This window comes from Cebus imitator, unplaced genomic scaffold (genome assembly GCF_001604975.1).
Source record: "Cebus imitator isolate Cc_AM_T3 unplaced genomic scaffold, Cebus_imitator-1.0 Scaffold258, whole genome shotgun sequence".
NCBI classification, from domain to species: Eukaryota; Metazoa; Chordata; class Mammalia; order Primates; family Cebidae; genus Cebus; species Cebus imitator.
Genome location: NW_016107573.1, coordinates 314,189 through 339,708, shown reverse-complemented (window position 1 = coordinate 339,708; position 25,520 = coordinate 314,189). Strand labels below are relative to the sequence as shown.

The following is a 25,520-nucleotide window of genomic DNA, read 5'->3' as shown; positions in this document are numbered from 1 at the left end:
TTTTAGTAGAGACAGGGTTTCACCATGCTGACCAGGATGGTCTCGATCTCTTGACCTCGTGATCCACCCGCCTCAGCCTCCCAAAGTGCTGGGATTACAGGCTTGAGCCACCGCGCCCAGCCCAATTGAAAATATCTTAAGTCAAAAATGCATTTAATTCTCTGATAAACCCACCGTAAAGCTGAAAGATCCTAAATTGACTATCTTAAGTTGGGGACTATCTGTATATGAATCAGTGGTATTTAGTATATTCACAATGGTGTACAACCATCATCCCTATCTAATTCCTGAACATTTCATCGCCCTGAAAAGAAAATCTGTACCTATTTAAAAAGTCACTCCATATTCTTCCCCTTCCCCCAGCCCTTGGCAACCAGTAATCTGGCTTCCGTTGTGTAGATTTGCCTATTCTGGACATTTCATATAAATGGGATCATAAAATATGTAGCCCTTTGCATCTGGTTCTTTCATTTAGGATAATGGTTTCAAGGTTCATCCATGTTGTAGCATGCATTGGTACTTCATTTATTTTTGTGGTTGAATAATATTCCATCAAATGGATATCCACTTTGTTTATCCATTGATCAGCTGATGGACATTTGGGTTGCTGCTGCTTTTTGGCTATCATGAATAATGTTGCTAGGAGCATTGGTATGTATGTTTTTTGTGGAAACATGTTTTCAGTTCTGTCAGGTATATACCTAAGAGTGGAATTGCTGGGTTACACAGTTATTCTCTGCTTCACATTTTAAGGAAATGCTAGACTGTTTTCTTTTTTTTTAATATAATAAAAAAAAGTTAGAACTCTTGAGTCAGCCAGACTGTTTTCCAAAGCAGCTGCACCATTTTACATTCCCACCAGCAATGTATGAGGGTTCCAATTTTTCCGTATATCTGTGAACACTCATTTTCCATTTTTAAATTGACATTGCATTCTATTTAAAGTAGAAAAACAGGTAGTAAACCCTCACACTCTACTCCTGTTTCCTCTCTAGCCCCTCTCTAGTGGCTTCTTGGCAGTGTGAATCCCAGCAAGTTATTTATCCTGTCCATGTCATAAGGCTCTCTTCTGTGAAATAAGTAATCACAATAACCCCTACTTCAGAAGGGTGCCAAGAGGACCTAATGTGATAAGTTAGAGAAAGCCTTCACACATACTAGGTACACAAGAAATGTATACTTCCTTTTCACTTAAGAATATACCAGGCATTTTGCAAGCTCAGAAAAACTTACTGTCCTGACTTACAGTGTTAAGGCAGAGAATCTTACAATAATGAACTCTAGAATAAAAGGTTAAATTAATGTGTAATGCATAATTATTTGCCAACTAAGCATTAGCAAAATTCCTTAATCATTAGCCAAAGTTCAGTCTTTAGCCAAAACAAAGGTAACAAACTAAGCATTGGTCTGGACATAACAGGCTGTATAGGAAGCAACTGGCAATCTCCAATGGGCACACTTAGCTAAAAGAAAACAAATGACTGTGAGTTCTGTTCATTAATCCTTCCCCCATCTTCCCACCCCAAATACAAACACTTTAGACAATGTCTGAGCTATAACATGCAAAAGGCTCAGTTATAAACCTGGGCTGGGTTTTACAGTCACCATATATAGTGGCTGAACTGTGTCCCCCAGAAAGATATGTTCAAGTCCTAACACTTGGTCCCTGTGAATGTTATGTAACTGAGTTAGGATGAGGCCATACTAAATCCAATGACTGGTTCCTTTTAAGGAGACACACAGAGACATACACCACAGACACACACAGAGGGAAGATGGCCATGCAAAGGAGAAGGCAGAGATCGGAGTGGTGCAGCCAACAAATGCCAAGGATCTCCCACAACCACCAGAAGTGAGGAAGGCTTCCTTGGAGACTTTGGAGAGAGCACAGCCCTGCTGACACCTCGATTTTGGACTTCTAACCTCCAGAACTGTCAGAGAATGAATTTTCATTGTTTTAAGCCATTCAGTTTGTGATAATTTGTTATGGCAGCCCTAGGAAACTAACAGACCGTATGACATTTTTGCTCAAAAGTAGCCACACTACCTGGTTGAGATTTCAGGAGTGTACCTCCTCTAGCCTAAAGGCTAAAGACACCACAGACACTAGAGTATTTCTTGGTAATCTCAAGCCTTTTATTTTGTCTGCCTCCACTATCTTGAAATCTGGTGCTGCACTAGTGCTGTAACTCTCATGAAGTCTCACTGCCACTGAGTGGATGCTGGTGGATTACGATGAGGAATCGGTTGGCTCAGTGGTTAGAACACGATGTTGGCGAGGTCAAAACCCTGGGTCCACTCCCATTCTGAACACACTTGGCCCCTGGCCAACATCTCACAAATTCAGCAGTTTAGAGAGAAGGTGGGTCAGGGCAAACCCAATGCCAGGCCTGGAAAAACAACTTAGAGCTATGTTCTCTTCTCAGGTGTATCACAATAAGATGTAAATCCCAAACGCCAATAAAAAAGAAGTAAAAAGGGCTTGGAAATTATATTAAAGCAAGTGGATAATAAAGCTGATACTGAATTGTTATATTAGTGTCTACGGAAAGGTTGTATTTTCTAGGTTGTGTAAGCATCACACAATAGGCCATGTTGCTTCAAACCATTTGGCATGACTGTAGCTAATCACTCGTTAAGTGTCTGTTCTCCCTTCTACAAGGCTGGGGCTGAGTCTTCATGCATTGTGCTATATTCCCAGGATCTAGTCACAAGTATTGCCCATTGCCAAGTGAATGAATGAATGCATGAAAGGGAGGGAGGGTGGGCAGGCTCCTTGCTCTCGTCCAAGGGTTCCTGTGCCTTGGGCAGTGATGAGCACGGGGCATACTCACTATCAAAGAGGATGATCCTCCCGTCGCCACCACACGGTTGGGTATGATCCCCAAAGCAGACGCTGTTGCATTCGGTGCTGGCTGCCTCCCCGTACTTCCAGTAATCAGGATTGTTTCCACAGAAGCAAGCATAGCCTGACTCCATCCCAGCAAACTGCCACAACAGAGAAGCAGCACATGGTAAGCATTATTAGGGATGTCAAATGGTGTGAAGAAGCCTGGCAGGGTGGGCTTCCAGCAGTCAGCTTCATCTTCCCAGGGACCCTTCCCCTGGGGCCTCCTGCTTCTTCCACTCTTGTAACACTTAATTCCAAGCTGACCAATAAGTACGTAACCACCAACGTATTTTCCTGTCAGCAAGCATCCCTTTTTAATGTTTGTGTTTCTACTGCACTTAAGTAAGTTTTAAGAGGGAGAAAATCTTATAAACTTCAAACATGAGTAACAGCTAAACATTTTATTGACTGTTTACTATGTGCCAGGTAGTGAGTGGTTTATGGCTAACCCTCAAGGCCCCATTTTACAATTTGGTTTTTATATTACTACATAGTATTTTGGTATATAATTCTGTACCTTTTAACACTTGTATACATTTGTGCAACCACAGCCAGGCATGGTAGCTTACGCCCATAATCCCAGCACTTTGGGATTGCGAAGCAGACGGATCACTTGAGGTCAGGAGTTAGAGACCAGTCTGGCCAACAAGGTGAAACCCCGTCTCTACTAAAAATACAAAATATAAAAATTAGCTGGGCATGGTGATGGGCACTTGTAATCCCAGCTACTCAGGAGGCTAAGGCAGAATTTCTTGAACCCGGGAGGTGGATGTTGCAGTGAGCCGAGATTGTTTCACTGCATGCAACCTGGGCAACAGAGTAAGACTTTGTCTCAAAGAAAAAAAAAAAAAAGATTTGTGCAACCACCAGTACAATCAGGGATTCCGAACAGATGCATTACCCTGTTAATTTTTATTGCACTATTGCTTTATAGGCCCCTTCCCCCAGAACCCCTGGCAACCACTGAACCATCTTCCATTATCATAGTTTTGTCTTTTCGAGAATGTCATATATATGGAATCACACAGTATGTAATCTTTCTGAGACTGGCTTCTTTCAGTCAGCATAATGTCTTTGAGGTTCATCTAAACTGGTGTTTTTATCAATAGTTTACTCCTTCTTATTGCTGAGCAGAGTTCATTGTGTGGATGTATTACAGCTTGTTTATCTGTTGGGCTGTTTCTAGTTATTCATGACTATGAATAGAACTGCTACAAGCATTTGTGTAGAGATTTTTATGTGAATATAAGTTTTCATTTCTCTAGGGTAATAACTAGGAATGGAGTTGCTAGGTCATGTGGTAGATATATATTTAACTTTATAAAAAAGTGCCAAACTTTTCCAGAATGACTATAGACAGAATGACTTTAGATCCACACCAACAATTTATGAAAGTCCCACTTGCTCTGTATCCTTGTCAGCACTTGTTATTTTCAGTATACTTTATTTTAGCCATTCTAGTAGGTATGTAGTAGTATCTCATTGCAGTTTTAATTAGCATTACCTTAATGGCTAATGATGTTGACTATCTTTTCTTTTNAATATATGAAACAACAGTTTTTTGTTGTTTTTGTTGTTGTTCTTTTGAGACCGAGTCTCACTGTGTCACCCTGGCTGGAGTGCCGTGGTATGATGTTGGCTCACTGCAACCTCCGCCTCCCAAGTTCACACGATTGTCCTGCCTCAGCCTCCCGAGTGAGACTACAGGTGCACTACCATGCCCAGCTAATTTTTGTATTTTTAGTAGAGACAAGGTTTTGCCATGTTGGCCAGGCTGGTCTCGAATTCCTGACCTCAAGTGACCCTCCTGCCTTGGCCTCCCAAAGTGCTGGGATTACAGGAGTGAGCCACTCACACCCAGACAACTACCTTTTCATGTGCTCATTTGCCATCTGTATATCCTCTCCGGCAAAGTAGCTGTTCAGGTCTTTTGCCCATTTTTAAATTGCTTTGTTTTTTTGTTTGTTTTGTTTTTTTACTGTTGAGTTGTTTGGCTTTTTTTTTTTTTTAATTTTACACATTATAGATACAAGTCCTTTGTCACATATGTGATTTGCAAATATTTTCTCCCAGGCTATAGCTTGTCTTTCATTCTATTAAAAATATCTTTCACAGAGCAAGATCTTTAAATTTTGGTGAAGTCCAAATTAAAATGTACCAATTTTTTCTCATCATGGGTCATGCTTTTGGTGTCTCATGTAAGAACTTTTTGCCTAAACTAAGGTCATGAAGATTTTCTCTTATATTTTCTTCTAGAAGTTTTATAGTTCTACATTTTAGAGTTAGAACTAGGATCCATTTTGAGTTCAGTATGTAGTCTTGTGTTTAAATTCTTTCAACTGGCATACTGTTTTAAAGATTCATCCATGTGGTGTGTATCAGCATGTCTTAATATGTCTCTTCTTTTTATTGCTGAGTGGTATTCCACAGTATGGATATATTATACTTTGTTTCTCCATTCATTAGTTAATGGATGTTTAGATTATTTACAGTTTGGAGCTATTGTGAATAATGCTGCTATGAACATTCATGTATAAGTCTTTGTGTGAACACAGGTTTTAATTTATTTTGGGTAACTATCCAGGTGTGATATTGCTGAGTTTTAAGGTATATGCATATTTAACGTTAAAAGAAACTTTAAGATCTTTCTTCAGAGAGGCTGTAGCATTTTACATTCCTACTAGCAGTTTATGAGAGTTTCAGTTGCTCCACATCCTTATCAATTCTTAGTATTTTAAATATTAACTTCAGACATTCTGAAGTAGTGTGCAGTGGTATCTCATTGTGGTTTTAATTTGTATTTCCCTAACAAATACTGGTGATGCTGAGCATCTTTTTATGTGGTTAATGGCCATCTATATATTTTTAGAGGATAAAATATCTCTTCAAAATTTTTACTCACTTTAAAGATCAAGTTATCTTATTGTTGAGCTGTAAGCGTTCTTTATATATTCTGAATACAAGTCCTTTATCAGATATATATTTAACAACTACTCTCTCCTGGTCTGTGGCCTGCCTTTCATATTCTTAACTCTATTTTTTGAAGATAATATTTTCACCAACTTTTAAAAATGATTTGTGTCCAATTTAAGAAATCTTTGTCTAACCCAATATTTTAGGATTTTATTTTTCTAGAAGTTTAGTTGTTTTAGCTTTTTAAAAAATTGAAATGTAATTCACATAACATTCACTGTTTCAGTGTATATTTCAGTGGTTGTTGGTATAGTCACTGTGTTGTGCAATCACCACCATCTAATTCCAGAACACTCGTAACCCCGAAAAGAAACTCTGTACTGATTAGTAGTTAGTACCAATTCCTCCCGCCTCCCACCATCTGGCAACCACTAACCTACTTTCTATCTCTATGGATTTGCCTATTCTAGACACTTCATTTAAGTGGAATCCTACAATATGTGGCCTTTTGCATCTGGCTTATTTTATTTAGCACTTATTTTTAAGTTATCTCAGCAAAATGCATACATAGCTTTATATTTTTCTATAGTTACATAGCCACAGAGTCATCACCTTGAACCTCTGACTCCGACAAAAACTGATGCAAGTTTGTATGGTGAGTTTGTTGGAAGTTTTACTGGTGCCAGTTAGAGGAGGTGGGTTTCCATGATCCTTGTAGCAGCCAAGGTTTCCGGGCACTAGAGAAAAAAGAAAAACAAAAGAATGTCACAACATCTGGCTGTGAAACACCAAGAAGGAAAAGCGATTTGTGGTAAGTACTTTGATCTCAGCCAGTATTTCCACTCCTGAGGTACAAATAAACAATAAGCAACCAGCTTTAAAAATGGAAGCCCTAGTGTCCTCTGCTAAATACCATGTTTTTGTTTTATTTTGAAGAGGAGGTGAGACCTAGATCTATTCTTTAACTAACCAAATACTTAAAAAAACAAAAAACAAAAAACACTTTAATATTGATAGGATTTAGTACTGAAGAGAACTAGGAACAATTTTCTAAAAACAGAAAGACTCCAATAATGTAAATTATGTTTCAGAGTTGCCAGAGGATAGGAAAAGCCCTCAGAAGCCCATTAGCCTATACCTTCTATGTAAGCCCCCAATTCCTTAAAAAATTCCACAAGTGGGTTTCCTCAAGGACTTTTGGTGAATATATTAGTTTCCTAATGCTGCTGGGACAAATTACCACAAACCTAGTGGCTTAAAATAACATAAATTTATTATTTTTCAGTTCTGGAGGTCAGGAGTATTAAGTGGGGTTTATGGAGCTAAACTCAAGGTGTTAGGTAGCAAAGCCAAGTTCCTCCTGGAGGCTCAAGGGGATAATCTTTGGAGGCTCAAGGGAACATCTTTGGAGGGCCATTCTTCAGCCCACCACACCGAACATATTAATGTTTCACAGCCACACATCAGATGGTTTGGTCTAGTAGAAAAAGCTGTAGCTGAGAACAAAGAAAGCTAAATTATATGCACCAAAGCTGGGAGACACCTTTCAAAACTGGGCTTCAATGATTCTGCTATGCACTAGATGTTTGCATACCCCTGTGACACCTGGTCTTTGCCCTGGCACAGAGCAACTCTCTGGGAACTTTCTGGGTGACCAGAGCATCTCTCGTTCCAATGAGGCAACTTTTGGTAGGCTCCTCAATAGCTTCAGGATGGGGGTTGGTCAAGAGAAAGATCAAGCCATGATTAAAAGCTTGGAACTTTCAGTCCCACACCCCCACATCCTCTAGGGAAGGGAGAGAGTCTAGAAATTCAGTTAATAATCAATCATGCCTAGGTAATGAAGCCATCATTAAAATTCCTAAAAGATACAGTTCGTAGAGTTTCTGGGTTGGTGAACACACATCTGTGCCAGGTATGGTGAGCTCCACAAGAACAGAAGCTCCTGTGTACAGGATCCTTCCTGACCTCATCCTATATATCTCTTCATCTGCAGTTCATCTATAGCCTTTTAATTTTTTTATTATTGAATTGAGATGGGGTCTTACTATGTGGCTCAGGCTGGTCTCAAATTCCTAGGCTCAAGAGATCCTCCTGCCTCAGCCTCCCAACGTGCTGGGATTACAGGTATGAGCCACCATGCCCAGCCAAACCTACATTCTTTATAATAAACTGGTAAGTATAAGTGTCTCCCTATGTTTTGTGAGCTATTATAGCAAATTATCAAACCAGAGGAGGAGGCTGTGGGAACTCCCACTTGGTAGCTAAGTTGGGGCCCACTCCTTATAATTCGCATCTGAAGTGGGGGGCAATCTTGTGGGACTGAGTTAGGTAATGACATAACTTAATTGTAGGACTCCCAGGTGGTGTCTGGAGACTTGGAGAATTGGCTGGTTTAAGACAAATCCATCCATTTGGTGTCAGAAGAGAAGTGTATGAATGTATGGGAAAAGATTTTTCCCCCAATGTTCCCTAAAATTAATATACTGAAGCCTGAATTCCCAGTATGAAGGTATTTGGAAGTGAGGACTTTGAGAGGTCATTAGGTTTAGATGAGGTTATGAGGGTTGAGCCCCCATGATAGGATCACTGCCCTCATATGAGGAAGAGACCAGAACCCTCTCTCACTCTGCAGCAAGAAGGTAGCCCTCAGCAAACCAGAAAGAAAGTCCTCATCAGGCACTGAGCCACCAGCACCTTGACCTTGGACTTCCCAGCCCCCAGAACTGTGAGAAATAAATGTCTGTTGTTTAAGCCACCCACTCTATGATATTTTGTTACAGCAGCCCGAACTGCCTAAGAAAGATCCCCCCTTCCTGGTATTCATGCCTTTTTATAATCTCCTCCCCCTGAGTGTGGGTTGGACTGCTGATGTGCTTCTGACCAGTAGAATGTGGCAAAGTTGATGGGATGTCACTTCTGGGATTAGGTTACAAAAGATTATGACTTCATCTTGCTTGCAGACTTCTATTGTTTTCTCGCTTTATATATTTCTATGAAGCAATATCATGCCAGAGGCTGTGTGGTAAGGAACTGAGGGTGGCCTTCAGCCAAAATTCAGCAAGAAACAGAATTTCACTCAATGGTCCACAAATAACTAAATCCTACCAATAACTATGTGCGGTTGCAAGTGGATCTTTCAGTTGAGCCTTCAGATGAGACTCCAGCCCTGGCAGACACCTGGATTGCAGCTTTGTGAGAGACCTTGAAGCAGGATCTTGCTACGTCATACCCCAGATTTCCTGACCCATGGAATGTATGAGATAATAAATGTGTGTTGTTTTAAGCCACTAAGTTTTGAGGTAATTTGTTAGGCAGTAATAGATCATTAATATGCCTTATAATACTAAATATAGCTTATAGCTTTATTGAGTAAAGAAATTAATTCATCATGGGTCACGGAGAGTGAATCTCTGTGGACCTTAGTTTTCCATCTATCAGCCGAAGTCCTTTCCTTTTCTCCATTTGTTCCTCATGGTTTATATAACTGAAGATATAAAAAAAAACACACATGAGGTCTGGTCTCAGAAGCACTTCTAGGTCAGCTAAGAGTTATATATCATACAATTCCAAAGTGACAGCCATATAGACTCTGAGATGGCATTTTTTTTCCTTGATGTTTCAGACTAGAAAACAGCACAGTGCCGTTTAATAAGCTTTATATCCACATTAGTTTTTTGGGCATATAAAAATATATTCATGTGTATGTGTACATATACACACACACACACATTTTAACCAGCTCATTTTAAATTGGCAGGAAATACCTCCGTTAACCTAAAGATTCACCCTTCCCCCTCTAAGCCAAATGCTTACCTTTCTCCCTTGCGTCACACATGGTTCAAATATAACAAATGTGGCTTACTACACAAAAGTTAAAATGCATCCTTCGGAAACAAACTAAATCTCTATAGTAGCAAATATAAACAGAAAAGCTCTACACAGTGGGAGTCCAGGGTTCGGGTGGCGGGGGTTGGCTTGGGAATGTCTGGGTTTTAGGGTTTAAACAACTGCAGTGAGTCAAGCTTTTCTAGTCAAGAGCATATGATATAAACTGAGTTTGTTAAAGGGATCTTGTGCCTGGAAACCTGAGCCAGGCATTTAATGGTTCTTAATAAGAGCTACTTGATGATGATCATCTTGGCCATTTACTCTGATTTTTGTCTCATTCATTCCATTATGCTTATAAGTAAGCATGTTATTACGTATTAGTTTACAGAGAGCCTAAGGCATGTAATCATATGTTAAGGTTAGACATAAACAAGGCCGTGGCTTGCATTAACGCAGCTGGAACCTCTAAGCTTTATTAATTTGTTGAGCAAATCCAGGTGGTTTGTGTTCCAATGGGACAGTGAGGTCTTGAAACACATCATGAAGTAGATCAATGGGAATCAGACCACAGCCTACTGCCCTTCTATCCCATTTGAATTTCAATGGCCTAAGGTATCAAACTTGCCCCCCAAGGCAATGACTTGCCAATTGTGACACTGTCAATTCTACCTCCTACAATATCACATACATCTGCCCTTGCCTCTCTGTTCACACTGCCACTTCCCCAGTTTGGGTCACCGTCTCCTTTCACTTAGACCACTGCATCAGACTCCTATTCTGTCTCCATTTCTAGGCTTACCCTACTCTAATCTAGTTAACACACTGCAACCAGAATAATCTTTATGGTACATTCCAGACAGAAGTGCAAAGGCCTGAGGCAAGAAAGATTGTGGCCGTGGCAGGAACTACAAGAAGTGAGCATGACTGGTGGCAGAGAAAGGGAAAAGCAGCAGCAGCTGGAGAGGTAAGTGGAGCCCTTCCCCAAGCCCTCGAAGCTCTCTGGTTGCCCCCTAGAATAAAGTCCAAACTTTCTCACATGGTATACAAAGGCCCTGCCCCATCTGTGCTGCTCCTCCTTCCCCTCTCCCTCTACCATGACCTCTCTACCCTTCAGTTCACATTCTATACAAAGGCCAAACTATAGTGTATTTGCAAGCTTCCCAACTGCACTTTACTCTCTGGTCTCTGGATTTTTGCACATGCTATTCCCTGTGCTTAGAATATTCTTCCCTTCTTAAGATTTCAGCCTGACATCCTTTCCCCTGGGAAGCCCCATGGCCCTCCCATCCTCCCCACCCTGCTCCCACAAGAGAGAGGGTTACATGCCCTGCTGTGTAGTCCTACAGCAGACTATGCTGAGTTTGATTCTGAACACCTGTTTACTTGTCTCTCTACCTGAATAACGACAAACAACTTAAGGGCAGGACTGTATCTTCCACATACCCCTATATTCACAAAGCAGGTGCTCTAGGACTATATGCTGAATGAACAAGCACTTTCTGTGTCACCCACTGAAATCATGGAATGAGTGGATAAAAGTACTTTTTTTTTTTTTTTAATTTCCATAGGTTATTAGGGAACAGGTGGTGTTAGGTTACATGTGTAAGTTCTTTAGTGGTGATTTGTGAGATTTTGGTGCACCCATCACCTGAGCAGTATACACTGCATCCAATTTGTAATTTTTTTTTTTTTTGAGACAGAGTCTTGCTCTGTTGCCAGAGCTGGAGTGCAGAGGCATGATCTCAGCTCACTGCAACCTCCACCTCCTGGGTTCAAGTGGTTCTCCTGCCTCAGCTTCCTGAGTAGCTGGGACTATAGGCACATGCCACCATGCCCAGCTAATTTTTATGTTTTTAGTAGAGACAGGGTTTCACCATGTTGGCTAAGATGGTCTTGATCTCTTGACCTCGTGATCCGCCCACCTCAGTCTCTCAAAGTGCTGGGATTACAGGCATGCGCCACTGCACCCACCTAGTTTTTTATTTATTTATTGAGATGGAGTCTCACTCTGTTGCTCAGCTGGAATGCAGTGGTGCGATCTTGGCTCACTGCAACCTCTGCCTCCTGGGTTCAAGTGATTCTCCTGCCTCAGCCTCCCGAGTATCTGGGATTACAGGTGCATGCCACCATACCTGGCTAATTTTTTTGTATTTTTAGTAGAGATGGAATTTCACCATGTTAGCCAGGATGGTCTTGATCTCCTGACCTTGTGATCTGCCTGCCTCAGCCTCCCAAAGTGCTGAGATTACAAGCGTGATCCACCGTACCCGGCCCAATTTGTAGTCTTTTATCCCTCATCCCCTTCCCACCTTTACCCCCTGAGTCCTCAAAGTCCATTGTGTCATTCTTATGGCTTTGCATCCTCATAGCTTAGCTCCCACTCATGAGTGAGAGTGTACGATGTTTGGCTCTCCATTCCTGAGTTGCTTCACTTGTAATAATAGGCTCCAATCCCATCCAGGTTTCTGCGAATGCCATTAGAGTGGATAAAGGTACTTCTTTGGCAGAGTGAATGAACAGGGTAGAGTGAAAGTGGAAAGCACTATAATGACATCCACTTACAGCTAGGAACAGTTGGTTTTGACTCCATTCTTCTCACTGTCTTCTTTGGCTATGTAGAAACATCATTCTGGATAACCGAGTTTTCCATAAAGCTTAACTTTAAAACTTAACATTTTATCTTACTCATTTTGGATGAAACCTTTGCATTAGATCTTTCTTAAACAAATTTAACGCAGTTTAGCCTACTTTAAATTTTTCTTGGTAACTTGAGGTCATCAAATATACTTTAACATGGCCCCAGGACTGGTGTGCTTTTTTTGTTCCAATGTCTGATTTCAGTTGTTGTCTCCTTGGTTGCTGTCTCAGTCAACTCAGGGTGCTGTAACAAAATACCATAGGGTGATGGCTGAAACAATGGACATGGCTCTGGAGGCTGAGAAGTCTAAGGTCCAGATACTGGCAGTTTCAGTTCCTGATGAGGGCTCTCTTCCTGGTTTGTAGACCAAAACCTTGCTGTGTCTTCACACGGCAGAAGGAGAGGGAGCTCTGGTTTCTCTTCCTCTTCTTATGAGGACACTAATCCCATCATGGGGGTCCTACTGTCACGATCTCATCTAAACTGATTACCTCCCCAAGGGCCCCATCTCCATATATCATCACACTGCAGGATTAGAGCTTCAACATAAGAATCGTGGGGGCCGGAAGGGGGTGGGGAGACAAACATTTAGTCTAAAACGGTTGTTTGCTGTCAAGGCTGCTGTGACCTCAGAACATTAGAACTGAAAGGGGTCTCTGAAAGCATCTACTTCTTATTACTGTCAATGCCTGCAGTCTTTGCTTATCCTCTTCTTAATTTGCTGCTTCTTAGGCTTAGAACAAAACTGTGGAGCTTATAAAAACTGTATGAAAAATAGAACATGCAGCTTCTAAAAGAGGGAGGGCCTGGGCAAGGTCCCAGCACTTTCGGAGGCCAAGACGGGCAGATCACCTGAGGTCGGGAGTTTGAGACCAGCCTGACCAACATGGAGAAACCCCACCTCTACTAAAAATACAAAATTAGCTGGGTGTGGTGGTGCATGCCTGTAATCCCAGCTACTCAGGAGGCTGAGGCAGAAGAATCACTTGAACCTGGGAGGCTGAGGTTGCAGTGAGCTGAGATCACGCCACTGCACTCCAGCCTGGACAACAAGAGCGAAACCCCATCTCAAAATAAATAAATAAAATAAAAATAAAAGAGGGAGGGCCTTTATGCTCCTCACTTTCTGCCATCCACATTGTGGCTCAGGAGTGGGATTTGCTTGCTCCCTTCCTAGGACTTGGCAATGTTCTGAAGGGCACTGGTGCTACCATCATGTGTCCAGGAGCAGCTGGCCTTTTACAGTGAGACAAACCCTAGGGTAAACTTTGGCTTCTCCATGACAGCCTTTCTTAGCTCAGTTTCATCAACAGCAAAATGAGAATCAATACAGACCTCAAAGGGTTCTTTTGAGAAATAAAATGAAATAATGTAAATAAAGTAAATACCACAAGGCCTGGCAGAAAAGAATGTGCTGAATAAATAGTGTTTATTATCATTATATACAATAATGCTTTCATCATTCACCACACAAACAAGAACAACTTGCTGAGTAATAGAAAAATAAAATAGACTGATTTAAAAGACAAAAATCAAAGGCAGCCACCTAAGAAAATGGTTTGATTCCAGATATTAAAATATTAATCTCTTACATCTGTATAGCATAAAGTGTATTTTCACATAAGTCAGCTCATAGGAAGCTCTAGCCCTTTCAGGAAGGCCAGGACAGTTGATATTATTCCTATTGGCCAAAGAAGAAACCAGTCTAACAAGGTTAAGGGCCTTGTATGGGGACACACAAGACAGAACTAGAGAGTCTAAGCTCCAGGGTTGCAGACTCCTATTCCATGGTTTTTCTTTTTTTTTTTTTTTTTTTTCCCCATGTCTCTGACTCCTTTCTTATAGGACCAGTCTTGGCAATTAAATGAAAGTGACTCCCTGAGATTCAAGACTGAATTCTCAAACACATTAGTCCTTCAACACTCTGTACCATGAGGGAAGCCTCTGAGGTCACGGTCAGCCTCTGAGGAGGCCACTGCCCTGTGACTTGTCCTGGAAAGTGTGGCTCGAAGTCTAGCCAGAGAAGACACGTCATGTTGTCTTCAAAAGCATGACTACTCAACTGAGTGGATTTCTAGATCATGTCCCACCCTTAGCTCTTCCCAGAAGCAGGGAGGAAAAGTCAATTTGAAAAAGGATATTTGTCCTCAGATTCCTTTTTCATTTCAAGCCGACTTTGAAGTCCTTGTGGCTTGCTCATTGATTTTTCCTCTTACCAAAGAGGCTTCATCACTTTCAATTTTTTAAAAATTATCTTAACATACAAATGGACCCCTTGTTTATCATAGCTGAGGCTTCAAAACTCATGAACATTAATTACAAACGTTCAGATGTTCAAGATAAAAATTTTAGAGGAGTTAAAGTGAGATGGTCCTCCATTCACATTAACCCAGGAACTATTATTCTTTTACTGTCATAAGAAACAACTGGGAAGCAATCAGGCAGGCTCACTAAACATTGTTACATTTGAACACAACTGTGGCTCCATTGTGAAGGTGCTACTGACACCTCCATGGGGGCCTCCATGGCTGACAGCCCTTCTCTGAGAACCACCTATTACTCACAGCTGCTTCTCAGAGAATCTGTTCCCAAAACTGCTGCTGGTTGGGGACCAAGACAAAGGGCTCCATCCTCTGGCCACAGCTGCCTCACACACTGGGGCGACCACATTCTCTTTCTTAGGAAGCTGGAATTGGGAACCACTCAGTGAATGCAGGCACTGAAATTGTAGAGATCTGTCAAGTAGGAGGTGAGGAAGCCAAACTCAAGTTTGGGCCATGTGAGTGGGTAAGTGAGCCAATTCTGCTGGTCCACAAAGAGGAAGAAGAATGGGTGACAAGCTGAGAGAGAGGCAGAGATGGGAGATGAAGTGGCCACAGAGAGAGATGGTGAAAGTGCCTGCTTTCTTTCTAGTTTCTTGGGACACAAGGGTTGGGTTCTGTGGTATATCCCAATGGTCTTCAAACAGATTTCTTTTGCTCAAGTTAGCTTGAGTGAGTTCTAGCCCTGGTAACCAAATCACTCCTATAGAAGACAGAAGGCATGCCCATCACAGCAAAAGCTCAGTTTGAATCCAAATCTTCACTTGGTAATTTACTAAGAAATAGCACTGACTATTATGTTTTCTATTCCACTGCTCTGACCAGATCTGGAATATTTGCTTTAAGAAGCCAGAAGCTAAGTTCTTGTCCTCTGTCTTAGAAAACTCTTCCCAAGGCTCTGCAGAGCTCCTTTTTTTTTCTTATAAGTACAATCTGCTTCTTCAGAAATGATACAGTTCCTCTGTTGATTTTTTGTTTGTTTTAAATAGAGACAGGCTCTCACTCTGTTGCCCAGGCTGGAGTACAGTGATGCAATCATACTCACTGAAGCCTTGAACTCCTGAGTTCAAGTGATCTTCCCATCTCAGCCTGAGTGGCTGGGACTACAGGTGTATACTATCATGGCTGGCTAATTGTTTGTGTATCTTGTAGAAATGGGGTCTCGCTATGTTGTCCAGGCTGGTCTCAAACTTGTGGCCTCAAATGATCCTGCCACCTCAGCCTCCCAAAGTGCTTCTCTGCTGATTTTAAATGTCATTTAACCCTGTGTCAATACTATCTTCTGCCTCAAGGACCCCACACTGGTGCTTCAGTAGCTGATTTCTCCCCTCCATGGAAACAAAAACTATGTACACCTGAGGTGCGGCAGCTGGTATCCTATTCAATGACCAATCTATTTGAATACTTCTTTCAGAGCATCAACAGGTTAAGTGTGGATTCATCCACACCCTCAGACCCGTGACCATAAGCTCACTAAACTTCATCTGCAACTTCCATTCCAAATCTGACAGCTGCCATCTTGGTCTAACTCCTTCTCACAATATGGCCCCACCCTACCTCTATAACTTTATTTCTAAACATAAACTTCCTTTTCAGTCACTCTGATTCTTCAAGCAGTCTTACTTGTGCCCCTGAGTCTTAGAGCAACACACCCAAATAAATAAATAAGCACAGCCTTTTCTTCCCCTGTGAAATTCTGCCCTTAGAGGGAGGTAGTAAGAGTTCCTAAAGATCCTGATCTCCTAAGGCCAGGATGTATCACAGCAGTAGTTCCCTTCTGTGTGAGTTCCTTCTCTGAAACTTAGTTTCTGGTGAGTTAATGTGGTAGAGGTCAAAAAAGGCTCTAGTCATTTCTCCCCTCCCTGTATATGTGTATTGCTCCCACTTTAGTAGATCCCACTTCTTAAATCAGGGCTGGCCTTGCAACTTGCTTTGATTCATAGAATGTGGTGGACTTCTGAGTTCACACCTTCTAGAGGAATGGCAGCTTCTGCTTCTTTTCTCTTGGAAGCCAGCCACCATGTAAGAAGTCTGAATACACTGCTGTGGAGAGAAGTCACTGGATAGAGGTCTGAAGCCCCCTTGAATGCCAGCAGAGGTCCCAGTTGAATGCAGGCATGTCACTGAACCCAGGTGACAGCAGCAGAAGAACCACTCAGCTGAAACTCAGTTGACCCACAGAACTGGGAGAAATGATAAACTGCTGGTGCTTAAGTCAGTAGGACTGTGGATGGCTCATTACACAGCAATAAACAACTAGTACAGCTTACTTGGTAAAAGGTCAGTACCAGTTCAAGAGGAAAGATAACCGCTGTGTCCCTGGGAAGAAAAGATCGTTTGTTGACTTGGACTTTTTTTTCAGGGATACCACAAATATCCCAGGCAAGGAACCTCTTCCTGCTATTTCATCCCTTATACATTCCATTTGTCATCAAACTCTGTCTTCTTCCTAAACACATTTTGGACTTAATCCTTCCTGTCTGGTCTCACTGCTGCCATCACAGCTCAGACTCTTATCTCCCGAGTTTAGAAATCTACACCCATCCTCTCTTTCCCAAACTTTCTTCCTTTGATCCGCCCTGTAAAGGACACTGGGCTTGCTTTTCTTCTTAAACTAGGGCTTTCAGCATATTAGTCCTATCTAATCAACTCTTGCTTTCTAGGTCTGACCTGGTTCCTTTCTGTCCACTCCTCTACTCAGGAAGCCTGGATTCCAACCCATGCACACATCAAGTCTGTGCTTCCTACAAGCCTCTGTCCTGTTATTCCCTGACCCATCCAGCCACCAGCCACCTTTTCCCAGTTTCCACAATACTGAGTCTTCCTGTCTTCAAAACTCACAACACTCTACCTCGTAATTCAACACTTATTTATATAATTGGTGTGCTCATCTGCAATTTTCTCTTAGGTTTATAACTCAGATTCCCAATTACATCACAAGATTGAGGGGCTATTTCTTACATTTATGTATGTTCCTTACAGGCAAGGGCTGGTATAAAGATTTTCAGTGAAGTCATCTCTATCAATTTGAATGAGTTTTCCTTTTTTTTTTTTTGAGACGGAGTTTCGCTCTTGTTACCCAGGCTGGAGTGCAATGGCGCGATCTCAGCTCACCGCAACCTCCGCCTCCTGGGTTCAGGCAATTCTCCTGCCTCAGCCTCCTGAGTAGCTGGGATTACAGGCACGCACCACCATGCCCAGCTAATTTTTTGTAGCTTTAGTAGAGACGGGGTTTCACCATGTTGACCAGGATGGTCTCGATCTCTTGACCTTGTGATCCACCCGCCTCGGCCTCCCAAAGTGCTGGGATTACAGGCTTGAGCCACCGCGCCCGGCTGAGTTTTCCTTTTTAAGTCACTAGTGTGCTTTATACAACTGTGCTTTAGAACATTTGCATCTGTCACTGAACCAATATCCATTTGGTTCAGAAAGTCTATATTTTTTAAATGGAAAATTAGATAATACCCACTGGCAAAACCAAAAAAATAATTGAGTACATGCCAGATCTGAAACCATAAAACTGCATTGTAGGAACAAACGTGGGGGCCAGGTACAGTGGCTCACACCGATAATCCTACTACTTTGGGAGGCGGAGGTGGGAGGATTGCTTGAGCCCAGGAGTTTGAGACCAGCCTGGGCAATACAGCAAGACCCCATCTCTACAAAAAGTAAAAACGTTTGCTGGGCATAGTAGTGCATACCTATAGTCCCAGCTTCTTGGGACACTGAGATGGGAGGATCACTTGGGTCTGGGAGGTAAAGGCTGCAGTGATCCATGAGCCTGCCACTGCACTCCAGCCTGGGCAACAGAGCAAGACCCTGTCACAAATAAACAAACAAACAAACCAAGAAACGTGGCTCCTCTTGTGTTCCCCGAGTTCAGAGCTGCAGCAGGCCACAGGGAACAACCACTGCAGCAGCTGACACCTGGTATTAAGACCCATAGTCAGCCAGATAAAAAACGGATGGGCAGAAATAAAATGCAGGTTATGAATAACATATTCTAGGAATTAGATAACAGGGATGTACTAACGATAGTCCATTCCCTGAGAAAAGCATACCATCACATTCATGCCTACCTGATATGTGCTAGGACTTGGGGTAGTGTGTGCATTTTATCCATTTAATCTTCAAAATAACCCTGGAAGGCACAGATGAGGAAACCCAGGCACAACTCAGAGTCATTGTTCTAAAGCTATTTAGTGGATGATTCAAACCTAACTGGGTGTGACTCAGATGTCCACATTCTTTTCATCTTTCCACCAGCTTGTGTTGTCTCTTATGGGAAGAGAGGAAGAGAAAAGACTTCATGGAATCAAGAAAGAATTTTTTTTTTTGAGACAGGGTTTCACTCCCATCATCCAGACTAAAGTGCCATGGTGCAATCTAGGCTTACCGCAACCTCTGCCTCCTGGGCTCAAGTAATTCTCCTGCCTTAGCCTCCCATGTAGCTGGACTAAAGGCATATGCCCACCACACTTGACTAATTTTTGTATTTGCCGTAGAGATAGGGTTTCATCACATTGCCCAGGCTGGTCTCCAACTCGTGGGCTCAAGTGATCTGCCCATCTTGGCCTCCCAAAGTGTTGGGATTACAGGCATGAGCCACCACGTCTAACCAAGAAAGAATATTTAGCAAGCGCTTATACAATTCCCACTGTACTAGGTGTGGGAAAGATTGTTGAAATATATGGCTCTTTTTAATGGCTACCAAGGAGTGGCTTGACAGGGAAAAGCCCCATAAATTCCAACAGCACTCCTCCACAAATAAAAGTACAATCAAGCAAAACAAGGGTGTCTGTGATGCGAGCTCAGCCTCAACCTCCTGAGCGCAAGCGATCCTCCTGAGAAGCTGGGTCCGTAAGTGTATGTTACCACATCTGGTGAATTTTTAAATTTTCTATAAAGACAGGGTCTCCCTATGTTGCCCTGACTAGTCTTGAACTCCTGGGCTCAATGTATTCTCCCACCTCAGTCTCCAAAGTGTTGGAATTATAAGCGTGAGCCACCTTGCTCAGACTATCAATGTTCATTTCAATTTTGCTTTGGCTATCAACAAAAGTTGGGAGTTTTCACTTTAGCTGTAAGGTATAAATGGTACATGGCTGGGCGCAGTGGCTCATGCCTATAATCCCAGCACTTTGGGAGGCCAAGGCGGGTGGATCACAAGGTCAGAACTTCGAGACCAGCCTGGCCAACATGGTGAAGCCCCATCTCTACTAAATATACAAAAATTAGCCAGGTGTGGTGGCAGGTGCCTATAATCTCAACTACTCAGGAGGCTGAGGCAGGAGAATTGCTTGAAACTGGAAGGTAGAGGTTGCAGTGAGCTGAGATTGTGCCACTGCACTCCAGCCTGGGCAACAAGAGCAAAACTGCGTCTCAAAAAAAAAAAAAAAAGAAAGTATAAATGGAACATAGGGGTGTGTCACTTTAGAGAAGGTGAACTTCAGCCCATAGCAGTGACAACATGGTATCGGGAGAGAACCTAGGGCCCGGACAAAGCTTCTGATGAACTGTTTTGTGCAGTGGGTCCAACCCCAGGGGAGCCCTTTCCTAGCTAAAAACAGTTGGTCTGGGAACACCCACAGAGATAGCCCAGCATACTGCAGAGTGGCTCTGCTGGGCAGCAAATGCTTCCCAGATCCTGTCTCAGCCTGCTTTACTCCTGGGGCTTGGGATTTCCCAAAGCCAAAGAAGAAAAGAAAATGACTTAGAGCTAACAGCATGAACTGCAGACCCTCTGTCGCCACTGAGTTAATCCTTTGGTTTCCACAATGTCACAAAAGCCATCTTAATAATTCACCATACTATCAGAATTTCAAACTTTAATTCCCAAACAATTGACAAAGAAAATTCTGAAGAATGACCTCGACAGTAGCCCAAATCCATCCCAGAGCCCCTGTTTTAAAAGAAATAAAGGAAATGGGACTGTTCTCAAGTTCTAGAAGGAAAGGCTCTGGTCTTGCTATCAGGAGTCCTAGTCAAAAATCCTGTTTGACTCAGAGTATAATCCTCACCAAATCACTTAACCACGTAGGCTCAATTTTCTTATCTGAGAAATGGAGGCGGGAGAGTAGGCATGCCACCTGTTTCACAGGATTGTTGAAAAGGTTAAATATGATAATGTGAATATAAGTGGCTTTTTGCACATAGCAGGCACTCAGCAATAGCTGAAACATACTAAAAAGCAGTGCTGACACTGAAACACAGAAAGTGCTGACAGAAACAAAACATTTTCTGTAATTGAGAAACTGCCCTGACCCCCACTGCCGCAGCGCCCTTGGCTTTTTACTCAAACTCTACACACAGTTTTAAAAACTCTTATCAGGGATCATAATAGGAAGCTTTCACATCCTACTTTTTGGGCTGATTTTTGTAAGGCAAATACTAACATCTGAAATCTATTTTAAATCTATTTTTAACAAGTCCAGGTATTATTTGGTTAAAAGAAACCTGAGCTGGTGAGGTTACCAGCTGAGATGGCCCTAAGGTTATACACGTATTGCAGAGATGTGACTGCTAGCATCCTCTTAAGGCTAATCTGGGTGAATGAGACAATCACTAGAGAATTTCTTATAGGTTAAAAGCGGGCAATCTTGATCCAAATCCCTAATAGAGGTTTAAGGAACTATGGGGAAATGTCTCCTTCAGACACTCAGCCCTCACCTCAGCTTCATCACCATCTTCCTGGATCAGGCCCAGGCTTCATACCCAGACCATAAGACCTGACATCACCTAGTCCTGTCTACTTCTCAGACCTTATCTCCTGCCCCTTTCTCCTTAAAATGTATGTCTCAGCAGCACCAACTTGTTTGGAATTCATCAGTGCGTGTGCGTGTGTGTGTGCGTGCATGCAGGCATGCACATGCGGGTGCAAACTGTTTCCTTTGCCTCCAATGCCTCACTACCCCCACCCCACCCAGCCCTAACATCTAGAACCTTGCTACTTAAAGTGTGGTCCTGCAGCTCTGGCATCCCACAACCTTGTTAGAAATGTAGACTCTCAGGCCTGTTCTAGACCTAATGTTAAGAATCTGTATTTTAATAAGATTCCAGGTGATTGGATGTAATTTAAAGTGGAGAAGCCCTAAACTAAGACCTTACTCTTTCCAGAAGCCCTCTTTGACAGACAATAGCCCCTGCCTCCCAGCCATGCCAGACAGATGCCCCTCTTGGGTGTTCCCAACCTTTTGTTTGCCTCATTTATTATAGAGTAATTTGCATATGCTTATCTGTTTATGTGTCTGTCTTCTGTCCCAGACTGAGGGCTCCCCATAGGCTGCAGAACATACCATCCTTGTGTCTCCCATTTTGTACAAGTCCTGACAGATGGTCAGAGCTTAAGAAATGTCATTTGACACAACTAGTAACTTTTTTTTTTTTTTTAATTGAGATGGAGTCTTGCTCTGTCACCAGGCTGGAGTGCAGTGGCGCAATCTCGGCTCACTGCAACCTCCACCTCTTACGTTCAAGCGATTCTTCCGCCTCAGCCTCCCGAGTAGCTGGGACCACAGGCATGTGCCACCACGCCCAGCTAATTTTTGTATTTTTAGTAGAGACAGGGTTTCACCATGTTGGCCAGGATGGTCTCAATCTCTTGACCTCAAGATCCACCCGCCTTGGCCTCCCAAAGTGCTGGGATTACAGGCGTGAGCCACTGTGCCCAGCCAAATTCTTGTGATTTTAAATTTTATTTACTACTTTAATAGGTTGTTTTTGTTTTTTGAGATGAAGTCTTACTCTGTAGCCCAGGGTGGAGTGCAGTGATGCAATCTCTGCTTACTGCAACCTCCGCCTCCCAGGTCCCAGTTCAAGCAATTCTCCTGCCTCGGCCTCCCAAGTAGCTGGGATTACAGGCACCCACCACCATGCCCAGCTAATTTTTTTTTGTATTTTTAGTAGAGACGGGGTTTCACCATTTTGGCCAGGCTGATCTTGAACTCCTGACTTCATGATCTGCTGCCTCAGCGTCCCAAAGTGCTGGAATTACAGGCATGAGCCGCCGTGCCCAGCCCTTAAATAACTAATAGTTTTAACAAGTTCAATAACTATAACTTTAATAAGTAACTTTGATAATGACATCAGATACCTGTGGGCTATGTGTAAAAGTATTACAATTGGCTGGGCGCAGTGGCTCACACCTGTAATCAAAGCAATTTGGGAGGCCAAGGCAGGAGGATTGCTAAACTCAGGAGTTCGAGACCAACTAGGGTAGCAAGGTGAAACCCTGTCTCTACAAAAAACACAAAAATTATCCGGGTGTAATGGCATACGTCTGTAGGCCCAGCCACTTAGGAGGCTGAGGTGGGAAGACTACTTGAGCCTAAGAGGGAGAGGCTACAATTAGCCAAGATTTCGCCACTGCTCTCCAGCCTGTATGACAGGGCAAGACTCTGTCTAAAAAAAAAAAAAGCATTACAATTTAGGTTAATCATGTTACATATTTGAATCTAGATACTCAGAATGCTGTGTTTATGTATTCTTCATACGTAAAATATTATAAAATTAATTTTAAATTGTATTATATAAAGTTTCAAACATACACAAAAGTGGGGAAGAATAAAGAACCCCTCGCTCAACATTGACAAATATTCATTTTTTTTTTTATATCCACTTTTTTTTAACCATTCTTGTTTCATCTATTTCTCTCATCCTCACTTAGTCACTCTTTGGGGGCTGGATTGTTTTCAAACAAATCCAAAATATAACGCCATTTCAACCACAAATATTTCAGTATGTATCTATAATTTTAATGGACTTAACCACCATGCCATTATTGTAGCTAATAAAATTGACAGTAATTCCTTAATATAATCTAATACTCAGTCTGTATTCAAATTTCCCTGTCTCAAAGATGAATTTTTATAGCTGGATTTGTAGAAATTGGTGAGGAGAATGTTTTTCAGCAAACAAAAAATAGTTCTCAATAGTCAAACCAACAGGCCCTAGAGATCTAAAGCGTGGGATCTAGAGACATAAACCTGATAACATTGGAATTTGCTTTTGAAGTCTGCATTTCTCCTGGCTGCAATAAGAACTTGGGGTTTCTGAGAAACATACTGGCAGAAGCAGTTTAAGGGGTAAATCCAATTACTTCCGAGTTGTTCTTTTAACGGTAAGTTCTGATCCGTGCTCTGCAGGTCAAGAGCACAGTTCAGATTTCTCTCTGCTCCCATTTGAGTCGCACTTCAGGTCTGCCTCCTGCTTGTGGCAGCTCTACACATAACACACAAGGGGCAGAGATCTGGTTTCCATACAATGGCCCACCATTCAGCCAGATTCTGCTTTGTCCCCACACATTCACTCCCCCTGGCTCCTGCTGGGTCTGTTATATTCAGATATGAATTTTCCAGGAATATGATCATGTCACAGGCCTTTTTCTGTATGACAAGTTCAATGCTAATCATGAATAGCAGGCTTCATGCAAAGGGTTAGTATTATTCATGAAAATTGTGACTTCACATCCAGAAATAGGACAAAAGTGGCCTAAAATAGGCAGGCTGTATCTCGGTTAAATCCACCAGGCAATTACCAACGTCTCTTGCTATGAACAGTACAAGAGTTTTTGCTCAACTATGTTAATCAGACATGCTAGAAGCACGATATTCTGCCAGACTCAATGTCTGAGGTCCGGCTTGATGGGGAGCCCTGCTGCCCACAGGGTAAACTGAAGGGTTTTCCAAAGAACCAAAGCCAGACACCGCCCATCCTCTATCCCCAGAAACCAGGTACTATAGAGCTCTCATTCCCAACTTCTACAAATCTCTCTGCCCAGACCACTTAAAGGCTAGCTTTAGAGATTTGAGAGAGTTATCAAGGGGCCACAGAAAAACTGAAATAATATTTAATTTTCCTTTGCTGGAACAGTAAAGCATATATGGTAAATATTACAAATTAGAGGCATACTAAATGGTTTGTAGCATTTTGTTATAATTCTCTCCTCTAGAACCTGGTTTCAACGACCACATGAATCAGTTACTACTGGCCCAGATTGTATTTTAGAAATGCAAGTCGAAGATTATCTTTCCAAATAAAAGTACCCAGATTGAAACCCCCTCTTTACCACTCCCAAGAGAATGACACAGGCTGGTATTAAAAGACCATCTTTGTGTTGAACAAATGGACCGAGGAAAATCTGGTTTCCTCTCCCTCTGCCTCTTTCTTCTTTACATAACTAGAGGCAAATGAGATGTTTTTCGTTTTAAAAATTTGATTAAGCAGACTGAGCAACAGCCCATTCTTCTGTTCTTTACTGTTTTCTCAATTTGGGGACTGGATTAAGGCACACTCAGGTTGGAAGGACAGTGAAGCTAAGGCCTAACTGCCAGGCAGTGTTGACATCTGGGCATTTAAATTACAAAAGGTGAGTACTAGGTCTGCAGCACTGGTTCAGGGGCTGCCTTTCCCCCTGGAGGCCTTGGAATTCAGAATGCTATTCCAGGTGCCACTGAAAGGGTCCCCAAGTCCCATATACAAGCCTCCTGACCTGAGAAGTAAGAAAGATGGCAGGGCAAAGAATAGGTTTAAATAATAACCTACCTAAATAATTAGAAAAAAAATAACCCAGATAGAATGGTTATGAATGCACTCTCTTTTTCTTCAGCTGTAGGCACTGAGCTCTTTTGGCAATTTTTTTTTTTTTTTTTTTTTCTTTTTTTGAGGTGGATTCTTACTCTGTCACCAGGCTGGAGTGCAGTGGCATGATCTTAGCTCACTGCACTCTCTGCCTCCAGGGTTCAAGCAATTCTCCTGCCTCAAGCCTTCCAAGTAGCTGGGACTACAGGTACCCACCACCACACCCACCTAATTTTTTTTGTATTTTTCATAGAGTCGGGGTTTCACTATATTGGCCAGGCTGGTCTTGAACTACCTGACCTCGGACAGGGGACTCCCTCTCTGCACTCTTAGTGCTCAGTTCTGTAAA

General features: G+C 42.3%; 1 protein-coding gene across 3 annotated transcripts in view; it reads right to left on the bottom strand.

The window, feature by feature from the left end:
• KREMEN1 (kringle containing transmembrane protein 1) overlaps positions 1-25,520 on the bottom strand; it is a 70,974-nt gene that overhangs the window by 17,649 nt on the left and 27,805 nt on the right. For all 3 annotated transcript variants that reach the window (XM_017499467.2, XM_017499468.2, XM_017499469.2), the window contains 2 exons: positions 6,416-6,540; positions 2,835-2,988 (listed from right to left, as the gene is read on the bottom strand). In XM_017499467.2, the coding sequence (XP_017354956.1) occupies positions 2,835-2,988; positions 6,416-6,540 (279 nt within the window). The remainder of the gene's footprint in view (positions 1-2,834; positions 2,989-6,415; positions 6,541-25,520) is intronic.